Source organism: Leuciscus leuciscus (assembly GCF_965113295.1).
Source record: "Leuciscus leuciscus genome assembly, chromosome: 8".
In the NCBI taxonomy this organism is placed as follows: Eukaryota; Metazoa; Chordata; class Actinopteri; order Cypriniformes; family Leuciscidae; genus Leuciscus; species Leuciscus leuciscus.
Window position 1 is genome coordinate 15,957,601 of NC_138732.1, and position 23,695 is coordinate 15,981,295.

At 38.5% G+C, this 23,695-nt stretch overlaps 1 protein-coding gene across 4 annotated transcripts; it reads left to right on the forward strand.

Moving 5' to 3' along the window:
- Window positions 1-545: 545 nt before the first annotated feature.
- csnk1a1 (casein kinase 1, alpha 1) lies at window positions 546-23,400 on the forward strand (the record flags this gene model as incomplete). Of its 4 annotated transcripts, none has more annotated exons than XM_082178578.1 (11): window positions 573-1,181; window positions 1,535-1,641; window positions 8,365-8,491; window positions 9,108-9,206; window positions 11,433-11,516; window positions 13,208-13,347; window positions 15,159-15,237; window positions 15,622-15,696; window positions 16,256-16,362; window positions 16,522-16,670; window positions 22,765-23,400. In XM_082178578.1, exons 1-11 carry the CDS (start codon window positions 1,059-1,061, stop codon window positions 22,770-22,772), a joined length of 1,098 nt encoding a protein of 365 aa, XP_082034704.1. In that variant the 5' UTR covers window positions 573-1,058. The 4 variants fall into 4 exon arrangements, with proteins under 4 accessions (XP_082034705.1, XP_082034704.1, XP_082034706.1 ...); XM_082178580.1 differs by having other exon boundaries at window positions 16,522-16,634; XM_082178579.1 differs by lacking the exon at window positions 22,765-23,400 and having other exon boundaries at window positions 546-1,181; window positions 16,522-16,675.
- Between the last annotated feature and the right edge of the window lie 295 nt (window positions 23,401-23,695).

Below are 23,695 nucleotides of genomic sequence, written 5' to 3' on the forward strand. Positions count from 1 at the left end.
AGAAAGAAAGTCATACAGAGTTGAAAAATCATGAGGGTGAAGCGGTGAGCACATGACGACTACATTTACTTTTGTGATGAACTATGCCTTTTTGGCATATCTCATTCAATCTCACTAGGTGGCATCAGTGAACTATGAAGCGCAGGTCATCAACGCGCGTTAGTGCACAGTCATCGCGAGACGTGTAATATATATTGAACATGTGTGAACTATTTTCTTGGTGCCAACGACACAAATATAAAAGCCTCTAATAAGATGCTTAAATATACATAAATATATTAATATTTAAAAATGTAATATTATATTATAATGCATATTATCAAACCAAAAGTTGTAATAATTTATGTGTCATAATTCTTGATTATATATATATAAAAAGCAGCTCCCTTAATTTAAAAGAACATAAGCAGGGCACTGACTTTACAATAAACATCCTCAAATTCTCCTGCGCGCCCTCGTGTTTCTCACCGCGCATTCCCGCAGCCTCGCTGACATCACGCGTGAACCCCTCCCCTGCCCGCGGCGGCGCGCTTTAGCGCGGTCTCGCTCCTCTCCTCAGATCAGCAGAATCTGTTCATCCCGAGACGGACAAGATGGCGAATTGAGTGGGTTGCGCTTTGAAGAGAAAGCAGCGACTCACATAATTTCTTCAACATTAAAACATCGGTTGCCTTGATGTACGTTCGAATAAGCGGGAAAGCGCTTCTTTAAGAAGAAAAATCGCCTCTCACAGCGAGGTGATTCGAAGAGAGCGTCGAGGACATCGACTCCTCCGTGTCCTTTCAGGCTAAGCTGCTAGTCAGCTATTCGGGGAATTGCTCAAGAGAAAAAACATCCTCAACCTCAGGGGAAATAGCTTTGTTTTTTATTTAAATGTCGAGGCAACAAAACTCCTATTGAAACCAATGTCCGTTATCATCTTCTTTTCGGCGTTGTGAGTTAAGGACACAGCTAGTGAGACCCGTTTTAGGCGAGCTAGCATTGTTTCTACTGGATTGAAGAAGACTGAAAACCTCACCCGTTCACACAGTTTCAGAGTAACTCTCGGATTTTAGGACATGGCCAGCAGCAGTGGCTCTAAAGCCGAGTTTATAGTCGGTGGAAAATACAAGCTCGTTCGTAAAATCGGATCCGGATCCTTCGGTGACATTTATTTGGCAATCAACATCACAAATGGCGAGGTAAAGATGAAATGGATGTTTAATTCATGTGCTGAATGACTGGGATAAGAAGATTGAGGGGTTTATATATAACGTTATATGTCCAGCTCATCACATCTGATTACCTGGACGTACTTCATATGACCACCGAAAAATATAGTATTGAAAGATTACAATATTCAAATGACTAAAAGGCTTTACTGTTTGTGGGAAGTCAATCAACGATGTTTCATTGCGGTTTCCCAGAACAAGTAATAAAATATCATGTGCTCTCAAATACTGAACCAAATTCTAGTGCTCTGTAAATCATCTATATGTAGATAAATATAACTATTAGCAGATAAATAATATAACTTAATTTTGAATATTTTCAGGAGGTAGCTGTGAAATTGGAATCACAGAAAGCCAGACACCCTCAACTCCTATATGAAAGCAAGTTGTACAAAATTCTCCAGGGAGGAGTCGGGATCCCACACATCAGGTGAGCACAGATGTCTTATACGTGAAATTATTATCAGTTTTAATAAGATGGGGTAACGTTAACTTAGCTGGACTACGTTAGTTTTATCTGGTTTAAAGACTAGCATGATATCGAAAGTAACGGGTCGAGAACAAAGTAACTTACACGTCCATCTACGTATCATATCTACCTCTACGCATAACACTTTCCTTATTTGATCATCTAATTCTGTATATATACTTTTTCTTTATCGTTTTTTCTTTACGATAGTGTCGACATGCTAACTAGCCCGGTCATTAGCACTAGCGTTTCTATGAAAACTGTGGTGAAATGTGCCTTTATAAACATTGTGTTCTGTATAATGTATAATATTATAGTGTAATGAATGAGATTTGATCGCGAAGTGTGTGTTTGTGCGTTGCTGAGTAATGAGCGAGTGGGAAATGGCCGCTGCTCTTTTGTTGTGTTTGTTCAACATGTCCTCCCTCTCGATCAGAAAATGGCGGATGAGGGAAAACAAGTTTCAGGGCCTAGTGCGACTGCTACTCTCTTCTCAAGGTGACTGAGCCAAACGAGCGCTGGTATTAGTTTTAGAACACATTTATAATTGTATAAAAGAGCTCATCTTTGATGGGAGGCGTTCAATAACTGATGATAGATGTATATTTGAATAAACATAGTGACTGTTTTGGTTTCACACAAAATGGGTAGAGGTTGTCACGTATTCTTCTGACACGTTTTCTGATTTGGATGTTATCGTTGAAGGTAAATGACGTCACACGTTTCACATTCTGAGTGCAGAATTTCCCTACAGGTTAAAGTTTCTTGGTGGTTGAGTTTGTGTAATGATTTTACTTAGCTGTTTCCTTGTGCAATTATGTTGGGCTTTTATAATCTCTTGGTATTGTCATATATTAACTATTTTTAACCCTTATCTTGGGACATTTGAGAGGCTGAGTGGGCCTAATCTTTCATAAATCTACTCCGATCTTATAACTTGGCATAAAAACGTAAATAATTTTTGTCTTAAAGTAACATGGTAGTTTGCTGTAAGAAGGTTACCAAACCTGAGGTAGATGTTGAGATATAGGCCTATGTTACATGGCATTTTCATGGAAGATAGGCTACAAGTTCAACATTTAAAATAAAAGCAATGTGTCAGTTATTTTCATGTTAATTACCCTGGCACCCTGACAGATATGTCTTAAGCCCTATTTGGACAGGATTAGTTTAACATGGAGAGGTGGGGTAAAGTAATTATCACCAGAGCTTCTCAGTGATTTTAGTCCCGTCCGAATGTGCCATCTAAGTAATCATTACGGACAATGTCAGTAAAGATTACAGCGACTTTTACCTTCTGGAAAAATGACCTCAGGTAATACTAATCCTGTGCGAATAGACCTGCTGTAAATATGAACGTAAATATTCCGTCATCTCCTTTTCAAAAGTAGTTTTCTGCGGTTTTTCAAGTATGGAGGCGCTTGAAAAAGTATTCAGTTGCGTTCTAGGCGGTGGGACGTCAAGTCAGTGGCAAAACTCAAGTGTTTCCCACATGGGCTACCATTCAGATCAAAACGATCGAAAGCACGAAACATCTTTTAGCGTTAGGTAAGTGCCTATTACCAACATAATCCAATCTGAAGTTAATACATCGTTCGACCGGACATAATTGTTTTATATATATATATAAATATAGGTTATATGTTTGCGCAAGTGGTATCAGGAAGCAACGTAATACGCACATGACGACAGGAGGGTGATGATGGTGTGCAAATCGAGTTACCCTTCCCACTTCTGCTAGTTTTACTGAGATATCTTGTCCCGTGCGAATTGGCCATTATTATTACAGACGTCCTATGGTAAAATTACATTACTCCATCTACCCTTGTAAAGTTAATCCCGTCCAAATAGGGCTTTAATCTTCTGAACCTTCCCCTCTTGGCTCTCTCAAGCTGAATTACTGTGGTATTTATACATTAAAATTTAACTTTATTGCAGGCATAGCCTAGTCGATGAAAAAGCTGTTATTACCTGGAGGCACAAACGTGACAACGTGTGACCTTTATCACAATATTGATTTATTGAATATTTCAATAAAATTGTCCTATTTCTATAAATATATTTCTATTAAAATATATCATTATTATGGTTAATATTTATATCATGAGTGTTTTCCACAATGATTTGCATGGCCAAATCTGAGTGGGGAAATGTTTTGACCTTGCATTTATTTCCTAATTGCTTTAAAGGTCACCCAAAAATATAAATTGTCATTTGCTCAGCCTAATGTCGTTCCAAACCAGCATGACTTTCCTTCATCTTTGTCAAAAAAAAATTCGGCACACTGCCACTTCTGCTCCCAAGGATTTATTAAATGAACAACGTTTCGACCCAAAGTGTCTTCGTTAGGCCTAAAGAAGACCCTTTGTGTGAAACTCATTTTGAGTTTGATGCTTCATTTGATCGAGCACCTGCCAAAAGTTTTTTTGGATATGTGCACAATTTCTTTTTGAATTTCTTTCATCTTTGGACATGAATAAAAACCTAAATTCAATCTGTTCATCATAAAGTAATTGTGTCTCTTCAGAAAATTGACTTAACCACTCTTTTCAAATGGATTTGTTTTACGATCTCTTTATGAACTTTTTGAAGCGTCAAAGTAGTTGTTGCAAAGCTGTCAATGGAGGGACAGAACTGGCTCAGATTTATTAAAATATCTTCATTTGTGTTCTGGAGATGAATGAAAGTCTTATGGGTTTGGAACAACATGAGGGTGAGGAAATTATGACAATTTTCATTTTTGGGCGAACTAACCCTTTAATTTGACAATTTTGTCTATGAAAATTCACTGAACAACAGTAAATGTAATGGCACTTTAATTTCTTGCAATATTTCATACCAACTTGTTTGCTGTTAACTTCGGTTTCTTTTCTTAAGTTGTCATAAATGCTTCACCATCCATGGTTTTTGTTGGGCATTAGTTTCTCATTTCACTGTAGACCGTAATATATCATTTAGTAAACTAATCCAGCCGGCAGAAGGTTTCCCTAGGTAATAGTAGTATTAATGTGAATGCCCTGCCTTTGCCATCAATGAACTGCCATTACAGATTGCATTTAGGTGTCCATTTCTATGGCATCTCATGCTGACAGCAGCTTGGCTGATTAGAAATCGGAACTCTTAGACCTTAGCTTGTTATTTAACCCTGTGCAGTTAAGAGTTAGGTAACCCCTGTAATGGTTAGATGGATTTACCTAACACTTTAAGGACAAGACCATAGAGGCAGCCATTAGTTATAACTAAAAAGCATACCATATTAAACTTCCCCTCTGTTTTCTCTATTGCTTTCAGTCTACGTGTAATTTAGGTTGTTTATAATTACTGGATTGAATGGGGAAGATGCTGGTTGTAGGTTTCTCATCTTTATTTTTGTGCTATTTTGGCTTATACTGGTTTTTAATGAACGGATTAAAGTTTCCAGCAGAAAGAATGTGTAAAAGTACTGGTTTCAGTCACTGGTTACTAGAGCTGGGAAAACCTGTCATGCAAGATCCCCCTCCCCCACTCTCCTAAAACCACACACTGCCTTTGCTAATGAAAGAAAAGAGCTTTGTGTGCTCTTCAAAGTCTTTTATGCAAGCTCGATCACAAGAAAGTGTCTCTGCACTTTATTTGAACATATACTTTTACACCAACACCTCTGTGCGATTAATAAACTGCCTTGTTTAAATTTAAAATGTTCAGGCGAACTACAATGTTTTAAGTTTCCCCCTTAGTTTTGCTTTGAAAAGAGGAAATGAGTGTCCCACAGAGAGGGCTGTAGTTTCCGCAAGCAAGAGATTACTGTTGCTATGAACTTCTGTAACCACTGTGAATAACAGTATACTTGTTAAACATGAGGTTTAAAACAAAGAAAGTTATGCTTGTAGTATACATTACAGTATTTTTCTTTTGAACTTATGGGACGACTTTCCTAATCTTCACTATTTCTGTTTTTGCTTTTGTATTCTAGGTGTCGCTAAGAAAAATACATACACATTTGTAAATTATCCTAAAAAATGCCTTAAACTGAATATTAGCAAAACTGTGTTCACTGATTTTATGAGCGGTTAGCATGGATGCAATTGCATCCTAGGGCCTGTTTACACCTGGTCACTTCATGCGTTTTCTATGATTGAATAACTATCTGATCGTGAAAGGACCAGGTGTAAGCGCCCTCCGAAATGCGTTCGAGACGTATTTAAATCCGATCACTCAAGCCACTTCAGGAGATGCATCTGAGACGAATCTGGACAAGTGTAAATGCATCTGGTTGTTGAAACCACATATGTAAGTTTTACTCCTCCCGAAATGTTAAATAAACGTGTGAGCGTGATATAGACTTTGACATGCTATAGCCAGATATGACAGCGCTACTGCAGCATGCATCGCCGTAGATGAGTAGCCAATGCATCAAGCAATGTGCAAACTGCCGCTAATGAAACTGAAAGTAAGTCGCAGATGCTCAAAAAACAATCATATTCATTAAAAGTAGTGAGACTAAAGCCCCTTTCACACAGCGCTTTGAACCCGGCAAATTGCCGGCAAATTGCCAGAGCGCCTTCTGTGTGAACGCAAACTCGACCCGGGATTTATGCCGGGATCGATGCCGGGTCGGGACCTAGTAACATTGCCGTGTTCAGTCCCGGAACGCGCGCTGTGTGAACAAAAGCCGTAATAATGCCGTGTCGTAGTGATGACGCTGAAGCCGGGCTCGTTCTCCAGCTGTGAAACGGTACGTAATGCGCAAGTTTATGATCGAATCAGAGAAACAAATGCACAGGCGTGGTTTCTCGAGAGAGAGATCGCAGCTCATAAGCAAACTTAAGACGCTGCTGAGATTACAAGTCACATCGATGTCACGTGTCTTTACGGCATTTTTACGGGTTGTGTGTGAACGCACGCTCTGATTCCGGAAAATCACTGGCAGTGTGAATGACCAAAATCAAACGAACCCGGGTCAAATCCCGGGTCACTTTATCCGTGTATTTTCCGGAATCTCTGTGTGAAAGGGGCTTAAGTGATCTTACCAGTGCTGATGCTGCTTTCTTCCATATTGCAGTCTTTGATCTTGAAATTAGCTGACGATAAATAAAATACAGCTCATATCTGTTGCTTTCGTTGACGTGAACACCGTTAAATTTGCATATAGTGCAGGATTTGAAGATCATATTTATATTCGTTTTGAGGAGACACATTTATGTGGCTAAGTGGAACCGTTTTAACAAATCAGTAAAAACGCATGAAGTGACCAGGTGTAAGCAGGCCCCTACATACAAGCATCGCAAGGATTATAAACTAGTAGTTTGTGGTCCAAAGTACATTTTGTATTCTTTATGATATGGTAGATGTTGGTTTGCTGGCATAGTCGGCCAAATGGACACTAGTCTACTGCTGCACCTTATCTCCACAATACCTCTTTGTTTAGGAGACCCTCTTGCATGATGGTTGCTTGGCGACTGCTGTAGCAATGTGTTCACTGAATGTGCGACTCTTTTGAACCTCCACCTGCTGAGCTGTGTATCAGAGTCCATGTTGTTGAAGCTTCACTAATATTTTTAAGAGGCACTTGGTTGATTCTGTGCAGGCTTTTGCCATGAACTATTTAAGCATTGCCCTAATACTCTACTTTTTTTTCCATGAGGGGCCCATCCATGTTAGAAGTGTCTAAAGTGGTTGGTTAAGGACTAGTGTAACGTGTTATATAGTTGTTACTGTGGAAGCTACACAGTCATGTCACCAAGCTGGATATATTAGATGCCATTGTCCACAGGGTGTGCCATATAACTCTGGCACTTCCTTAACTGATAAGATTCATGCTTTATTGTCTGAATATAACTTTGTCAGCTATGTTCAATTTTAACTGTTTTAATTTAATTTAGGGCCTGGTATCGATTAAAAGAAATTAACTAATTAATCACTAAATTTGCTGTGATTAATCGCATTTTCTCCCAAGCTTGTAATCATCAATATTTAAACGTAGAATCATTAAATTAAACAACACAAAGGAAGTATATTTTAAATAATATTTTAATGACATCTTGTGAACTGTGAACAGACTCTCCTCAGAAACAGAGTAGTTGTTCCCATCAAATAAAATGCGTGCAACATTATAAATATATACTGCAGTAACGTGGATTGGCAAGGCGCTCCTGTAGCCTCGCTAGTTATGTTGCTTGCACCTTGGTGCTTTGCTTTTAAATGGTATATTAAAGATGAATTGCTTCATGGTATTTGAATTCAGCTTTGCTAATTGTACACACCATCTTTGTTTTGGCAAACGTGCCATCAGGCAACTTTTTAAATGTAAACATTCCACCTAAAACTCCATTCTTGTCCTTCTCCATCATGACAGGGTGACTTGGTTCGGCACACTCACAATAGCAGCCGCAACAGGAAGTCATTAAAACGAGGCAAAAAAAAGTGCTGCTATTGGTTATTTTTTTTAATGTGTTAAACATCTCAAATTAATCGCAAAGATTAACGTGTTAATTCCCCCAGCCCTAATTTAATTGTAATTTTCTTGTGCTTAAATCTCATCTTGTAAACTTGAGCAAAGTTTCATGCATCACTGAATGGACTTGAAGGATCAGCTCTTTTTGAGAGACGCACAGCTTTTCATAATTTTATTGCTTTTGTAATGATTGTAATGCAGTCTTGAGTGTCATCTGCTGGTGTTTATTGATATGTGATGCTGTTTTTCAGGTGGTATGGCCAAGAAAAGGACTATAATGTCCTAGTGATGGACCTGCTGGGGCCAAGTCTGGAGGATCTCTTTAACTTCTGTTCCCGCAGATTCACAATGAAAACTGTCCTAATGCTTGCAGATCAGGTAATGATTGGTTAACTGGCTACCTGGCATACCTCTCATTTATACTGCACACATCTGCGGCGCATTACGAATCCGACAAGGTTTTGTTCCGTCCTCCACGCAGTGCCAACTCACACCAGGAGCATTTCAAAAGCGAAGTGGATTCGCGAGATGACGAGATTTGCCTGTCCAACGTTGTTTTTCTTGATTTTTGGTGGTGTACCATGGGTTAGTTGGCGAAATGGTGGTTTTGTCTGGTGTTATTGTTTATTGCTATACCCTACTTTGTTGAGCTGTGGCCTCCAGACAAATTTAATACACATAAAAGTAAAGATTTAAGATAAAAGATTTGTTGCTGTGTTTTAGTCGTTTAAAGTACGTCCTCAATTATCTTGTATCTATATTTCACATACAGTGCCTGTGCGGATTGGATGCGGTGTCGTCCAACATAGACTTCTGGGACGTGCAGTGGCACGGCTGGTATTAACAAGCATTTATTAGAGTAGCCGCTCAGCTCCAGTGGCCGTGTCGGAGCCGTAATGTGCCGCAGACGTGTGCAGTGTAAATAAGGGGTCATAATAACAAACATTGAATGGTCCTATGGCATGATCTTAACCTGGTTGTTTTGCTTTCACAGATGATCAGCAGAATCGAATATGTGCACACGAAAAATTTCATCCACAGAGATATCAAGCCAGACAACTTTTTAATGGGTATTGGCCGTCACTGTAATAAGGTAAACTTTCAACATTTCCTTATTTAGAGAAAGACAGTCTGATTTAAAAGTGACATGGAGGATTGACTGCAAATAAAACTGCAGATCACTAAGGTTTCCTGTTACATTGAGACTTTCTCATGGACGAACACTGGCTTGAGAGCCTGTGATAGTTACGTTTGATGTCGCTCTGCTGATTCGGGATGGCTGGGTTGTACAAAGAATATTTAGTGGGAAATTCTTAGGATCAGATTAATAAAACCGCAGTGAGTCCTTAGACACAATGTTTACAGCTTAACTTATTGATGGTTTGAGAATCACCTGACGGTTGGGCTGTGGACATCTGTGGACATGGATTGTGTCTTTCACTCCTCAAATGGAACTTGTGCATGATATGTGACTTGTTGTGGTTGTGTTATTTTTCTCCCTCCGACTTAGAGCCTTTGAAGTGCTTTGCACAGTTTTATTTTTCTCTATTCAAATGTACAGAAGTTGCCTGATTTGTATTTTGTTTCAGATAACTCGTAATTTTTGAGCCCTTGCAGACAGGCAACATTTGGCAAAGTTAAAGCATCATCTGCTAAATAAAACAATGACCTTCCAGCTCTGATGGTCGTCTAACAGTTCAGATCAGTTTCCACTACAAATTCTGGTACATTTTGGTACTTCAGTGAAGCCTGTATTACCATTTTTGGCAGTGCTGTCTGGAATAAATGTTTACCATTGTGTGTCTGTGTGAATGCCAGCCTCAAGCTTTTATTTTTATACATACACATGAAATCGTCACCTTTTTCACTAAAACTGGATGCACACGCTCTGCTTTTGGATGTGTAGCTGTCGACATCCACCCTGGAAAACAATCATAGTTAAGAAGTGCAGTGTACTCAGCCGACGTGAAGATCTGATTTAGCTATTGCTTTGCAAACCCCACTGTTCTTTGGTGAGGAATCAAAAGGCCTATCAGCTAGCATTATCCACTGCTCTCTGCTTACATCCCTCATATGATCAATACCACTCTTGATCCAGCCTCTAGTAAAACTTTTTTTTCAAGAATAACAGTTAACTTGGGGAAAAGGTAAAGCATTTGGACATGTCTTGACCAAGAATGGTGCAGGTCAACATGTGACGACAGTTCAACAGTCTAAAAATGGAAGTGTTCAAGAGATTTGTTAATGTTTCATGCAGTGATAATTTCCTAGATTTACTTAGAAGGTTCAGATCCAAATATTCCCGCGTTTAAAAGCACTATGCTTTGCAGAAAGTTTGAAATAGTCTCCTCGCACACTCCCCCACTCTCCTGTCACATTGTGGATAACCGTACTCAGCTTGGCACCATTGTAAACTAATGGCTTGTTTTGTTGCTTTACCTTGGGCTGCTCTATTGAACTCTTCAATGTCACTTCCACCGAAGCTGTCCCATCTTGTCTTTTGTAACTATACTAAAACATTATTTTATTTTTTTGCAGTAACATGCAGGTTAAGTCATTCACCTCTTAAACTGCATGCATTATTTAATGATCCCTACCTGATTTGGCCTCTCCACATGCCAAAGTATTCTAGCCTCTTCCTTACTGTAGGTGGTCCAATGATCTGTTAAACACAAAATGCAATATTTATCATTCACAGGAGTTTAAAGGCGTGGGGCGGTTTTGGTTGCATTTGTTCTCAAAGCTTCTCATGCCTAATTTTAAAACAAGTGCCCATTGTAGTGAATGGCCTTTAGAGTTTGCCCTTCTTAACCCTAGTTGTGCCATTTATCTTGTTCGCCTCATGTTAAGGTGGGCTTAGCTGTTAAGTACTGTATGGCACAGCTAGCGTTAAATGCTGCCGAATGTTTATGGATAAAGCCTTGGCAAAGTCAAAAAAGAGAATCAGGCTTGGGGACAATTGGTATAGATGACATGAAGAACACTGGGTTGGGTGGCCAGAGGTGCCATGTACAAGTTTGCCTCTCTGGCTCAAGAACCGATGAGGCAAGCCGGCCCTGCATTATATGGTCTGAAATAAAAACAACTATCAGTATTATCTGAGCCTGTGCTTATGGGAAGACGTCTGCCATTAGCAGAGCCTCCTGAGTTTGAGCTAGGAAGCTTGCTGGTGGTTGAAGATTGCCTTAGGCTTTCTCTTCCCCTCCCTCTGCTCCTCCTCGCGTTCTTTTTCTGAGCCTTGGTGTTGCCTGTCTGCGCTGGCCGTGTGCGGTTGTCAGCAATACTGTTTGATGCACTGCACCCTCTATTGTCTGTTCAGTGTTTAGAATCTCCAGTGGGGAAGAGGAAAAGAAGCTTGGCTGTTAGTTCTTCTCAGGATCCATCTTTCTCAGGATTAAACCAGGTCTGAAACCACAACCACCTAATCGCCCAAAATTGTTTTGATTTTATTTATTTTTTTCCTTTTGGAGTTCTTTATCCCATTTAATTTTGATTTTCAACAATAACCATTAACGTTTGTTGGCATTAAACCAGACACACATGCTAAACAGAACTAGAGATTAAACTCCTAATCCAGATCTCTGTACAGGCAGGTGAAGGACTTGTCACTTCGAGCGAAAATAGGATGATTGTTCTCATTCCTAGTCAGTTATAAAATTCTATCATATCATAATATTCCTTTACTTTATCCTATTCCCTTACTTTATCAGTGCTAATGATGTATTTGGTCTAGGAGAATTTACTTTTTTCCTTTTAAATTAGTTGGAGGTAGACAATGCCCAGTGCTCTTATTGTGATTTGTAATCAAAGTCTTTTTGACAGAATAATTTGATTGGCCTAGTTTCACTGCATTGGGTGCTTGTTCTTGTTGGAGAACACATCTTTCAGTTTATTAGCAGTGCTTTTGTTTCCTGATCCAGCCATCTAACATTGGACTATGCTGTCAGAATGTTGCCTAGCTTGCAACCATTTGCACAACAAGCCACATGAAAACTGTCCTGGAATTGACAGGGTTGACCTTTTAAACACTTGCTTTTTAAACTGTTGCTTAAATTGTTGCATGTGTTCATGTCCTGAGTTATGTGCTGATGCTTATTTAAATGTTGAATTCAGATAAATAAAATAGAATAAAAGTTCTCAGCGCCTGAAGTCATAGATTGTCTTTGGGCATAACAGCTATTTGTAGTCCTCTACAGAGCACTGACAGGCAGTTAAAATAGCAAAATATTAAATGTTTGCGTGGGTTTTCACAGTGATAGTTAAGTACTTGTACTTTGGACTATTTCAGAGGAGACGGAATCTTACATAATTTGAAAATGTTTAAATCATTTTTGCCAAAAACACTTATTTAATGCTTCCTCTTTATTGTTTAGCATCATGGGTTGCTGATACATTAAGTCAAATTTGTTTTCCATTGCTGGGGGTACTCTTTTAGGTGTCTTTGCTACACTTGTTTTCAGGGTATTGTTTTTACACATAAAAAAAAAAAAATTGTTTTGATCTATAGTAAGCCTTGGTTGTGTGTACCTCTTTTCTTCTGACTTGACCTAATAGAAAGGTCTAAGTGGAATTGCATGGTTGGCGTAACTAATTGCCTTGACGAGGAAATACTTTTCAAATCCCTAGTTGAGCCAAGCAAACAGTGGCACGGCTGAGTGGATGCATTACAATATGGCTGCTACCTCAGTGAAAAACCAGTTGGGTGAGGCACTCTTGCAGGGACTGCGGCCTGTAGGTGTGTGTTGGACACTGGATCTGACTGGCTTTCCACTAATGAGAATGATTTATTTGATTTTTTTTTAGTCAATGACAGGCTCTTAGAGCTGACTCTTACATCGCTGCTTGGATAAAGGGTGTGTTTCCTTTCCCAGTCAGCTTAATTTGCGTTGTAGACTCTGACCCCATTGCTTCATTGACTACAGCCGGTGGATGTCATGTTTTTGTTCTGAGCTCCAGGTAATAGGGCAGAGAGCACACTGAAGGAAGTTGGAAGAAAATTTAAGATTTTACGGAACCAAGTGATTTTTCTTGTTTACAGTCAGTTCTAAAAATTAAATGTCAGTGTTTGTGCTTCTTTTTACTTTATTTATTTAGTTGTTCCTCATCGACTTTGGTCTGGCCAAAAAATACCGAGACAACAGGACACGACAGCACATACCCTACAGAGAAGACAAAAATCTCACAGGCACAGCTCGCTATGCCAGTATCAACGCACACTTGGGCATCGAGCAGAGGTGAGCAATCTTGCCTAAACATCCTTTATATGTAGAGATGCACCGGTCGACCGTCCAGAGACCGGAATCAGCCGATTTTCCGCATTCTTGTCCTGGATCGGTGAACGACCGGTCAGTCTCACGTCTTTCCGATTCCGACCCAGTCTGTTTTGTTGCCATCGGCAAAGGCAATAACGTCAGCTGAGCATTCTCGCTCTTCTTTCCAACGGGAGAAATGACACACACTTGAAGTGACTCCTCTCACTCACTTGTCTCATTCGCCCTGTTAAATAGTGCTTGTATTGCGCATAATTGTACTAATTCCCGCAGGTTTCATGCTCAAACCAAAAGCACGCTCCCCTGATCTATAAAAGTGCCACGCATTAACTTGTAGCGACTCTCAAGCTGTTTGAGAGGCAGCTTAAAGTACCACAATTAATGGCTTACTGCGCTTAAACGGTCAAATACACAAATTATCAAAATGCCCGTCTTGGCGAGTATTCAGTTAAACGCAGTCAGTTGTGGGATTCAAGTAGTTGAGAAAGATAATGCATGTTGTGTAACAGTATATTAGATCCGTGCGTAAACTCTTAAAGTAACAGCAGCCTATAATTCCTGCTGCTGTCTATCATGTTAATACAAGAAAATAACTCTCTGCTCTTGCCTGAATAACTATTGTAACTTTAATTGTAAGCATTAATCTCTATTTAATTTTTACAATGAAGACTATCCAGTGTTTTACATTTTGATTACTAATTACTATAATTTCTGTAGTATTTCTTATCTGAACACCAACCTACTGTTGGACCCACCTGAAAAACTTAAATCTGTGTTTTTCATATCTCTTTATTCTATTGCATTTATTTGTGCTGTTGTTTGCTATTTATTTATTTTATTACTTTATATATATATTTTTTAATGAAAATAAAATTTTGCATTGAAGAAAAGAAGATATTTGTTTGCATATGTTGTCAGCTATAGTTCGTAGAAAGAAAATCGGATTCTGTAAAAATCTGTATCTGCAGGTCACACTTACAAATCTGAATGACCAAGAAAATTGCAATCGGTGCATCTCCATTTATAATTGTCAATTTATTAATTTTGCTCAATGTGCTTAAATTTGTTATTTCTGTCAAATTATTCTGATAATATTAGTAATGGATAAAATCTATTAAATTTGACAAATTTGAAATCTTCAAAACTTTTGAACCTTGTACACACCAAGGCTGCATTAATCAAATACAATAAACTGTAATATTGAAAATATTCGTACAATTTTATTGAATTTTCTATTTTAACGCATTAAGTGTAATTTTATTCTTTTGATGGCAAAGCTGAACTTTCAGCAGTCATTGCTCCAGTCTTCACTCTCACATGATCTTTCAGAAATCATTCTAATGTGATGATTTTGTGCTCAAGAAACATTTATTTTTAATGTTGAACACCGTTCTGATACGTAGTTACTTTTTTTAATGAATATAACATTCAAAAGAACAGCATTTATATTTGCATACTTGCTGAATAAGTGTTAATTTCTTTGAAAAAAGCTTACTAAGCCCTCAACTCTGAAGTCTTTTACAAAAAGTCACAGCACCTTTAATTCATAATCGTGACATTTTGATTGATAGGCTTTGCTTGCTTGCCCTTTACTGGAGGAGTGGCATGTCAGTGGTCAGCAAGTTAATTTAGGGGGTGCTTTACTCAATCACCCCCTGCTTATATTCTATGCACTAATTTTGCATTTTAAACATTAAGTTTATTTTTTAAATGATCTGCACTCAGACATGCTTAAAAGCCCTTTGGCTTGACTTAATCTTATTTCGGCTTAACAGTCGTCGAGATGACATGGAGTCTCTAGGATACGTGCTGATGTACTTCAACAGAACCAGCCTGCCATGGCAGGGACTGAAGGTAAGCAGGACCAAATGCACACAGCTTGTCTTTTATATGGATTTATTTTTGAAAAGCATGTCAGTAACCTTTCTGCTGTTTATGGTTTGAATATAGGTCATGTTAAATATGAACCTTTAGAAATGCTGTCTATATGTAATTGGAGCAGGTGAATTGTCCTTAATGTGACAGAATATTGCTGTTTCATCTTTCGTTTTTACTGTGCAGGGAAAAGCATTGAACTAATTTTTGCTAGACAGTATGAAACAGGCCAACAGGTGGTGCCTAAAAAAGTGCTGTAAATCTTACAGCTGGGTTATTTATGGCCTCCAGCACTGGGATTGCACACTGATGAACAGTTGATACTGGATCATAGTGTGCAATGGTTTAATTTTTTGCCCACAGGCTGCCACAAAGAAACAGAAGTATGAGAAGATTAGTGAGAAAAAGATGTCGACCCCTGTTGAGGTGTTGTGTAAGGTATGTGAAATTCTACATCCACACAGCAAGGCTTTTCAAAGGTTTACTCTCATACTGTTCTTGCTGGATACGTGCTACAAACATCTGCTCAGTTGCAAGGTGGTGATTTAATTCTGAAATCCATAAATATACAAATTAGTTACATCCAGAACATTGAATACTGTTAACGAGTATGATACCATTTTGGATAGCTTTTTAGATGATGGATAGTTTTTTTTTTCTTTTTTTTCTTCTTTTTTTGGGGGGGAATATAAATAAATGTTTTCAATTTATGTTTGGATTACATTTTCAAATCAAACATCTAGTTGTTTATTTGAAGCTCTGATCATTACTCCCCAGGCTTTTCTGTTCTGTTCTACATGATTGTAAACTCAGACAGCTCGTATCCTGTTAACAGTTCCAGCTATTTATCATAATACTAGGATATAAAAAGTCACTTTTTCATTTTTGTTAATTTCCCTATCTTATAAAGGAGCAGGTTAGATTGACATGACATTTATGGTCTTTGGCTAGTTTTGTAATTTTGTGCTATTGTAACATGAGTTGGCTCTTTCTCCAGGGGTTCCCAGCAGAATTTGCCATGTACCTGAACTACTGTCGTGGGTTGCGGTTTGAAGAGGCGCCTGACTACATGTACCTGCGTCAGCTTTTCCGCATTCTTTTCAGGTGCTTGACAATTTCCTGCATTACTTCAACATTCCCAACTGGGCCAGAAACACCAAGACGCATCCTAGTCACAACTTGTTTTCAGCATTTTTTTTGCAACATCGGAAGTTAAGTGAATGGTTTGAATGGGTGTACTCACTCCTGCTTAATTTCTTCCAGGACTCTGAACCACCAGTATGACTACACATTTGACTGGACCATGCTGAAGCAGAAAGCAGCACAGCAAGCGGCCTCCTCAGGGGGACAGGGGCAACAGGCACAAACCCCCACAGGCAAGCAAACTGACAAACCCAAGAGTAACATGAAAGGTTAGTAGCAAACAGCCAAGCGACGTTTTCAGTGCAAAAACAGAGACACCAATTGCTTATATTTGTGTAAAAAAGAAAAGAAAAGAAAAAGTGGATTTGGAACATTCGCTCCCCAAAAGATTCATGAAACACGAAATGCCAAGAAACGGTGTTAGTTCAAGGATGCACCCCACTCGAGAGGAAAAAAAAATTCAATTGGTATGTTTTGCAAAAGCAAAGACGTCCTTGGGAAATTTGACTACTAACTTTGTACCAAAAAATGTCTATTCTTCTCTGGGACGAAGGGTTGGCTTCATAATCTTTTCTGTGAATGTCAGATAACCATCCCTTGAATTAACCCCTTTCCAAATGGGATGCTCTATTTGACACATTTCTCCCAATCATTGTTCCTGGATCTAACACTTGTTAGTCTTGATTTATAATGGTCTCTTCAGTACAAACATGTATATGTGGGAGTGATTTCTAACCACAGACTAACCAAGACCATGTCATTTCCACATCTCTTCATCGACTCTTACTGTACTATTCTATATGTTTGGTGTTAAGGGAACTGTAATGGTGTGCTGTTAAATGTTCTTATGATGAATCGACAATGATGTTTTTGTGATTTCTAGTTGTGGATCTACTTTCCAGCAAAATGCATAGCCTTTTCTAGGCATATAGACCTGGAGGCCATCCATAATTTTATGTTTCCTAAGGCAGAACTGTTGATGAGGGATGTTAATGAGCATATAGAGTATGTTTTGCACTACATTAATAAGTACTCCTGGTCAGATGGTGTAGGCTTTAATGTAGTCTAAATCTGTTGTGCATCTAATGCAGAGTAGGCTTGACACTTAGAAGGGCACAGTTAAGTGGAAAAGCTGCTTTCACTCCTCTTCCACTGCGGTGTCCTTTAGTGCCCTGTTAAAGTCGGACTACAGCGGTATTCGGTCTGGGCTGCATCGTGCGTTAGGGTGTTTCTTAATGGTACATCTCAGTGGTTTTAAACATCTACATCATTCTACCTAGGAGTTTCCTTAGGCGCTTAAAATGGCACAAGCACTTCAATGTAATTCAATGTAATACAGTAACAGTAGCCTAGTGTATAACAGTGTACATTTTTTAATTACTTTGACACTCATATGGCTAAATTTCTTAATAAAACAAAATCTATTGCCTTACAAAAAATAAAATAATGGCTAAATAATGCAAACAAGTCATTGGACAACATTACTTGCCTACAAAAACTCAATGCATGTGCCATGGATAAATAAATTGGAATAGCCTCTGCACAGACAATAATGAAATGTTAAACCATATTGTTGATGAAAATATGAGAAATAAAACTGCTAGTTACTATTAATAATGCATTCAGATTGACCTGCGTGTGCTGTAGCTGAAGAGCTAAACCAATGCTTGTAAACTATTAAGCTTTGTTAGCGGGTTAATTAACGAAATTGATTACATCCTATATGAGATTAATCACATTTTATACAACACAAACATATTACAACTTTTATCTGCACAAAAAAAATGTAAATGCACGAGTGAACTTAAGCTAAATTACGTGCTAGCCAGAATGTGTAACTTCTGTTCTGGATGTGCTCTAACAACGTTCTGAAACATTTATGTTTATTATGATTATTTAAATGAGGAACATTATGACTTCATAAAGCCTGGAAAAATCACGTTGTAGTCCAAATGAGCCGTTCATTGTAGCTATTGGAAAGTGTATTGTTAAATAAAATATCTCCCTTTGGAGTGGACTTTTTATTCTCAAACAGCAACATTACACTCTTAACTAAAGTTAAAGTGAAAAAGCATAATTAGACTTTAATATATGCGCCAAATTTTCTTATCGGGCCAATAACGATGAACATACATCGGTCGATGCCAATATGGTGGCGGATATATCTTGCATCCCTACTAAATTTCACATCTGCAGACCTGATTAAACTACTTTGTGATGTCCGCTAGGTTTATCATGTAACCTTGCAAATATGCTGTAGGTTGTGGGAATATGTTCCAAAATACATCAGAAATGTTCTATCTGGCAGTTGTGATATTTAAAGCCTGATCTTGTAATCGTCTATATAACAGTGTATGGGATGTAAATTTGTTTTTTGTTGTTTTTTTTAGGCCTAAACGGCCACAGAGGATGGTGGGTTTAATATAGCAACTGTGTGCCGTCAACCCATGCAGGCAGCTTTTCCCAGTTGAGCTTTGTGATCTATTTCCTCTGACGTTATACATGGCTTTTAGAACGTTTCACGTGGTGTTCTTTGTTCATGAATGCACAGTGAAAAGCAGGAAGACTGTTTTACACTCGAGGTTCATCCTGAATTAAGACGGAGAACAACTGCTGTTAAAAATGGCTGGTCTAAGAATAGCATTTGCTGATGAGGTGGCATTGGCCTAATCCTTTGTGCACGCTGTTTTAGTTTGATTGGAACCCCCTTTCAAAAGCCAGGATGCACAATGTACACTGCTTAGAAGTATGACTGTGACATTTGGGTTGCGGCAACTCCATCCATTCAAAGATTTATACTTCTTAGAGGCTCAGAAGAGTGCTTAGAGTATACTGTCCCTTTAGATCCATTCACTGAATAGCCACAGCCAAGAATTTAAGTGGTGGTGCTCATGAGTGTTTGTGCTTGAAAGAACTTTATTTGCAGGGGATTGTTGGTTTCTTGGTTACCGCTGCAACTTTGTTAGTTCTGCAACAATGGAGACTCGGACCTTGCGCTGATGTTATTGTGCGATTTGTCCTGAGAGTGCTCTGTCAGCGTACTTCCTCGCTGTTGATGAATGCAAACTTGTCAAGCATTTAATTTTCTTTTCTGTCTTCCCCTTTTTTCCACTCCTCAAATGTTCCATTAGTGTCCATAGAAATGTTAAGGCTGTGGTAGCTAAATGTAACCATACTCGGCAAGTTGTAGCAGCTCAAACCTAACATTCAGGTTACTTGGCAACTGGTTTGGATCATTTTTCCATTGTGGATTAGTTATAAATGACAAGCATTGACCTAAATGGGTGATGACTGCTTTTGAATCTTATTAGTTGTCATATATATATATATATATATATATATATATATATATATAATATATAATTTTAATTTTTTATTTTTTATATAGCGCTTTCATATGTACTACTGTACACCCAAAGCGCTTTACAATCATATCAGGGGATCTCTCCTCAACCACCTCCAGTGTGCAGCATCCACTTGGATGATGCGACGGCAGCCACAGTACAACGGCGCCAGTGCGCTCACCACACACCAGCTATAGGTGGAGAGAGAGTGATAGAGCCAATTCAATGTAAGGGGATTATTAGGAGGCCATGATTGGTAAGGGCCAATGGGTGGAATGTGGCCAGGACACCGGGGTTACACCCCTACTCTTTACGAGAAATGCCATGGGATTTTTTTTAATGACCACAGAGAGTCAGGACCTCGGTTTTACGTCTCATCCGAAGGAGATAAATATAATATATATATTTATACTGTTGCAGCTGTAGTGTTAAAATTACCATTTAGATTTTACTCTGTCTGTATTATCCTGTTTGATTTTGTGCTCTGTTTGCCTGAGGAGAAAGCACATTGATTTTTAGAAGCAGACCACATTTGAGAGTGCTGCGCTGGAAACATTTCAGTATACGTCAAAGGTCTGTTTTTTGTTTGGTGTTGTGTATGTACAAGATTTGAAACTCCTTGTGAGGTTATCACTGTGAGGTGAGCAATCACACTTTCAAATTATTTTCTCAGGCAGTTAAATGAACATTAACTTAAAGGGATAGTTCACCCTAAATTGAAAATTATTTACTCGCTCTTGTAGTTCAAAACCTGTATGACTTACTTTCTTCTGTTAAACACAAAGTGGGACATTTTTCTAAATATCTGTAAATTACGATATATTAAAAGACATAGCTAAATATTACACTCATATAGATATCAGAGCTGCACGATTAAACGTTAAAATATTGCAATCTCGATTCAAAAAAACATTAGTCTTATTCCGAAATGACAGCGATTCCGCTATGTCTATTATGCCTGTTTCACATCGCAAGCGTCAGCAGAGCGTGAACAGCGCATATTGTGTCGCTGCCCATGGTAATGAATGAGAGGGTCAGCCATCACACTTTCGATGTGAACGGTCTCATTCATTGATATGTGTAGTGACAAAACACGTGCTACTCGCGCTCTGCTGATGCTTGCAATATGAGACTTGTTTAAACCAAAGACTTAAGGAACTTGAGTTAACCTTTCAAAGTACGATGCAACATTCAAATCGGTGTTCGCGCTGCCACTGATCCAGAGAGAGCAGCTGCCATGTAAATGTACAGTATGCTATAGCATGATACAGCTTCACAAACAGTCTTTTCAATCACATGCACATTATTTATGCGTTATAAACATTTCATTATTTTCATTTCATTAGTTATTCAGCTGCAACAGTATGTTTTGCAAAAATGCAGAATAAAAATGTTTGCCATCTTCATTTTTTGGAATCGATAAGAATCCAAATAGCTAATATAAAAGTGATGGCCAACCCTGCTTCAATGTTTTTTGTTCCCAACATTTTTCAAAATAATTTTGTTTTGCAGAAGAAATTCCTACAGGTTTGGAAGCACATAAATTAAATTATTTTTGATGGACTATCCCTTTAAATGTTATCTCTCTTTTTGTACTGCTTAAGGCCTCTAGCATGTTTTTTAGGAATATTGTCATGCCCTCCTCCTTACATTTAGCTCTTGACATGAAGGATTCTTGAAAGGACAGCTGCTTTGCTCCGAGCTGGTTTTATTTAACTGTGGGGGTGGCTGATCGGTGGAGCAGCTGACATGGTTGAGTTGTCAGTCTGCTGTAGTAGCATATGAATGTGTAACAGCCGTATCATTAGTGAAAGTCCTAACTGCCCCAAAATTACACTCAGCACTAGGGGTGTAATGGTTCTCGTAAAAAAAAAAAAATCGGACCGCACTGTTCTCCACCCACGCACTTGCACCGTGGTTAATATCATATTTGACGACATATATATAATATGGTTTGTTGAAAACGCGTAAAACAAAGTGTTCCGCTAATGTTTCTGTAGATGGATACACATTCTGGCTTCCCAATATGTTACAACAGTGCTGATCAAAAAAGTGTGGACAAGACAGTCACTCTTTGTAAACTGTTCAATGCGAGTGCCGTATGTCCTAATATGACAAGTCATTCACGTCGTCATCTCCCTGGTGTTGATAGTGCATGAGCGCTGGTAAGACCTGAACAGCACTCGTTGCAATCTGTGTTTAAAGCAAACTCCTTCGCGTGTGTTTTAAAACCTTGCCAATGTAAACATTCAAGAGCAAAAGGTGCAAAATGAGAACTGGTCCGCAATAAGTTATTTTTAAAGTCTTGCGCTTGAATGAACAAAAATTGTCAACATGCCCGTCTTGAGTATCCTAGCAAGCATAGTCATTTATGTCTTAAGTGAATGGTCGAGAGACAACACGTGTACAGTATAAGTATATTGTAAAAGTGACAGCAGCCTAATATTCCTGCTGTCTATTTTTAATGTTAATCAAACAACAAAAGACAAGGAAATCACTCACTGCTCTGGACTTGAATGGCTTTTATAACTAAGGATTATTCTTTCATTTATGTTGTGAAATATGCAATGTTATTTTACATTTGATTGCTTTATTCAATTGTTAGACCTACCTAGAAAGCACTGTTTATTTTATTTGTATTTTGCATTCTGAACCGTATCAAAACCGTGACCCTAAACTATGATACAAACTGAACTGTGAGTAATTTGAATCGTTACACCCCTACCTGACTACTCTTACGCAGTCCTTCAGACTTAACAGTGAGTAAATATTAAGTCCTGGACTGTTGTAGTGAAAGAGTTTATCCCCTTTGAGCCCCTGTGTTTTTCTGAGATGCTCTGCAGCAAGTCTCGACTTCACTGCAGAGAGGGACTGATGACTTTGCACTTTCTCTCTTCCAGGACTGAATAATGCTTTGACTGGTTTGGCCGCATTGATTACAATAGCTCAACCCCATTGAGCTCTGATCTGCTAACTCTTAACCCTCTCCTCTATATCTATCTGTCTCCCTGTCTTGCAGGTTTCTAAGCATTAAGACAATGTAATGAAGCGGAGCAGAGCGGTCGTAGCAGGATTTGCCTTCCAATCACACCCCGGCATCTAGGATCAAATTCACCTGAACCTGCCAGGCACTGTGGGCAACCTTTTTCCTGTTAAAGAACTTTTGTTCCATATACTATATATGTAATCGGTATATATAGATAAGATGCTCCGCATATATCTATATATTGGTATGTATATACTATATCCACACAGAGCAGGCTTGGAGTTGGAAGCTGTAGCCTTTTCTATTGTCCTGTCCCTTAAGACTTTTCACCCCCTCCTTCTTTGAAATGGAAAACTGTAGAAAATGGGGATATCATTGTGCACATGCCAATATTTTCCCGAGTTTTCTCCTTCAGGAAAGCTGTTTGGGGGTCCTTCCTGAATTCTTGGTTGCCCATCAGAGCTGTTTTGGCCCCCTTTCCTTTCTCGTCGTCCTCTTGTCACCAGAGTGTGGCACGAACCCAGACACTTCTGTCAGAATGGAGACACCGAGACATTTTCGTCCTTCAATTTTTTTTTTTTTTTTTAAGCAAAGTGAAACATCTGAGATTAAATCTGTTTTTTTGTTTTTGTTTCAAATGTATCCAAATAATTAAAAAGGCAAACATTGGGTTTTGTGTTTCTTTTCTAAAAAGGTAATTACGATTCTGCCTGCTGATATGTGCTAGAGAGCTTCTAATATGAAGATTAAAAAACATTCTAGTGACTACTAGGTTTCTCTTTAGAGCACTGCATTAACTATATTGTACTTGGTATTCTGAAGTCTAAAAAAATAAAAGGATAAACTCCACAGAATCATATTCATTACAAATTAGGCATCACTCTGAACTAAACCTGTATGTTAATTGCTTAGATGAAAATTGTATGCATTGATGATCTGGGTTTATTTTTTTTCTCTTTGGAAA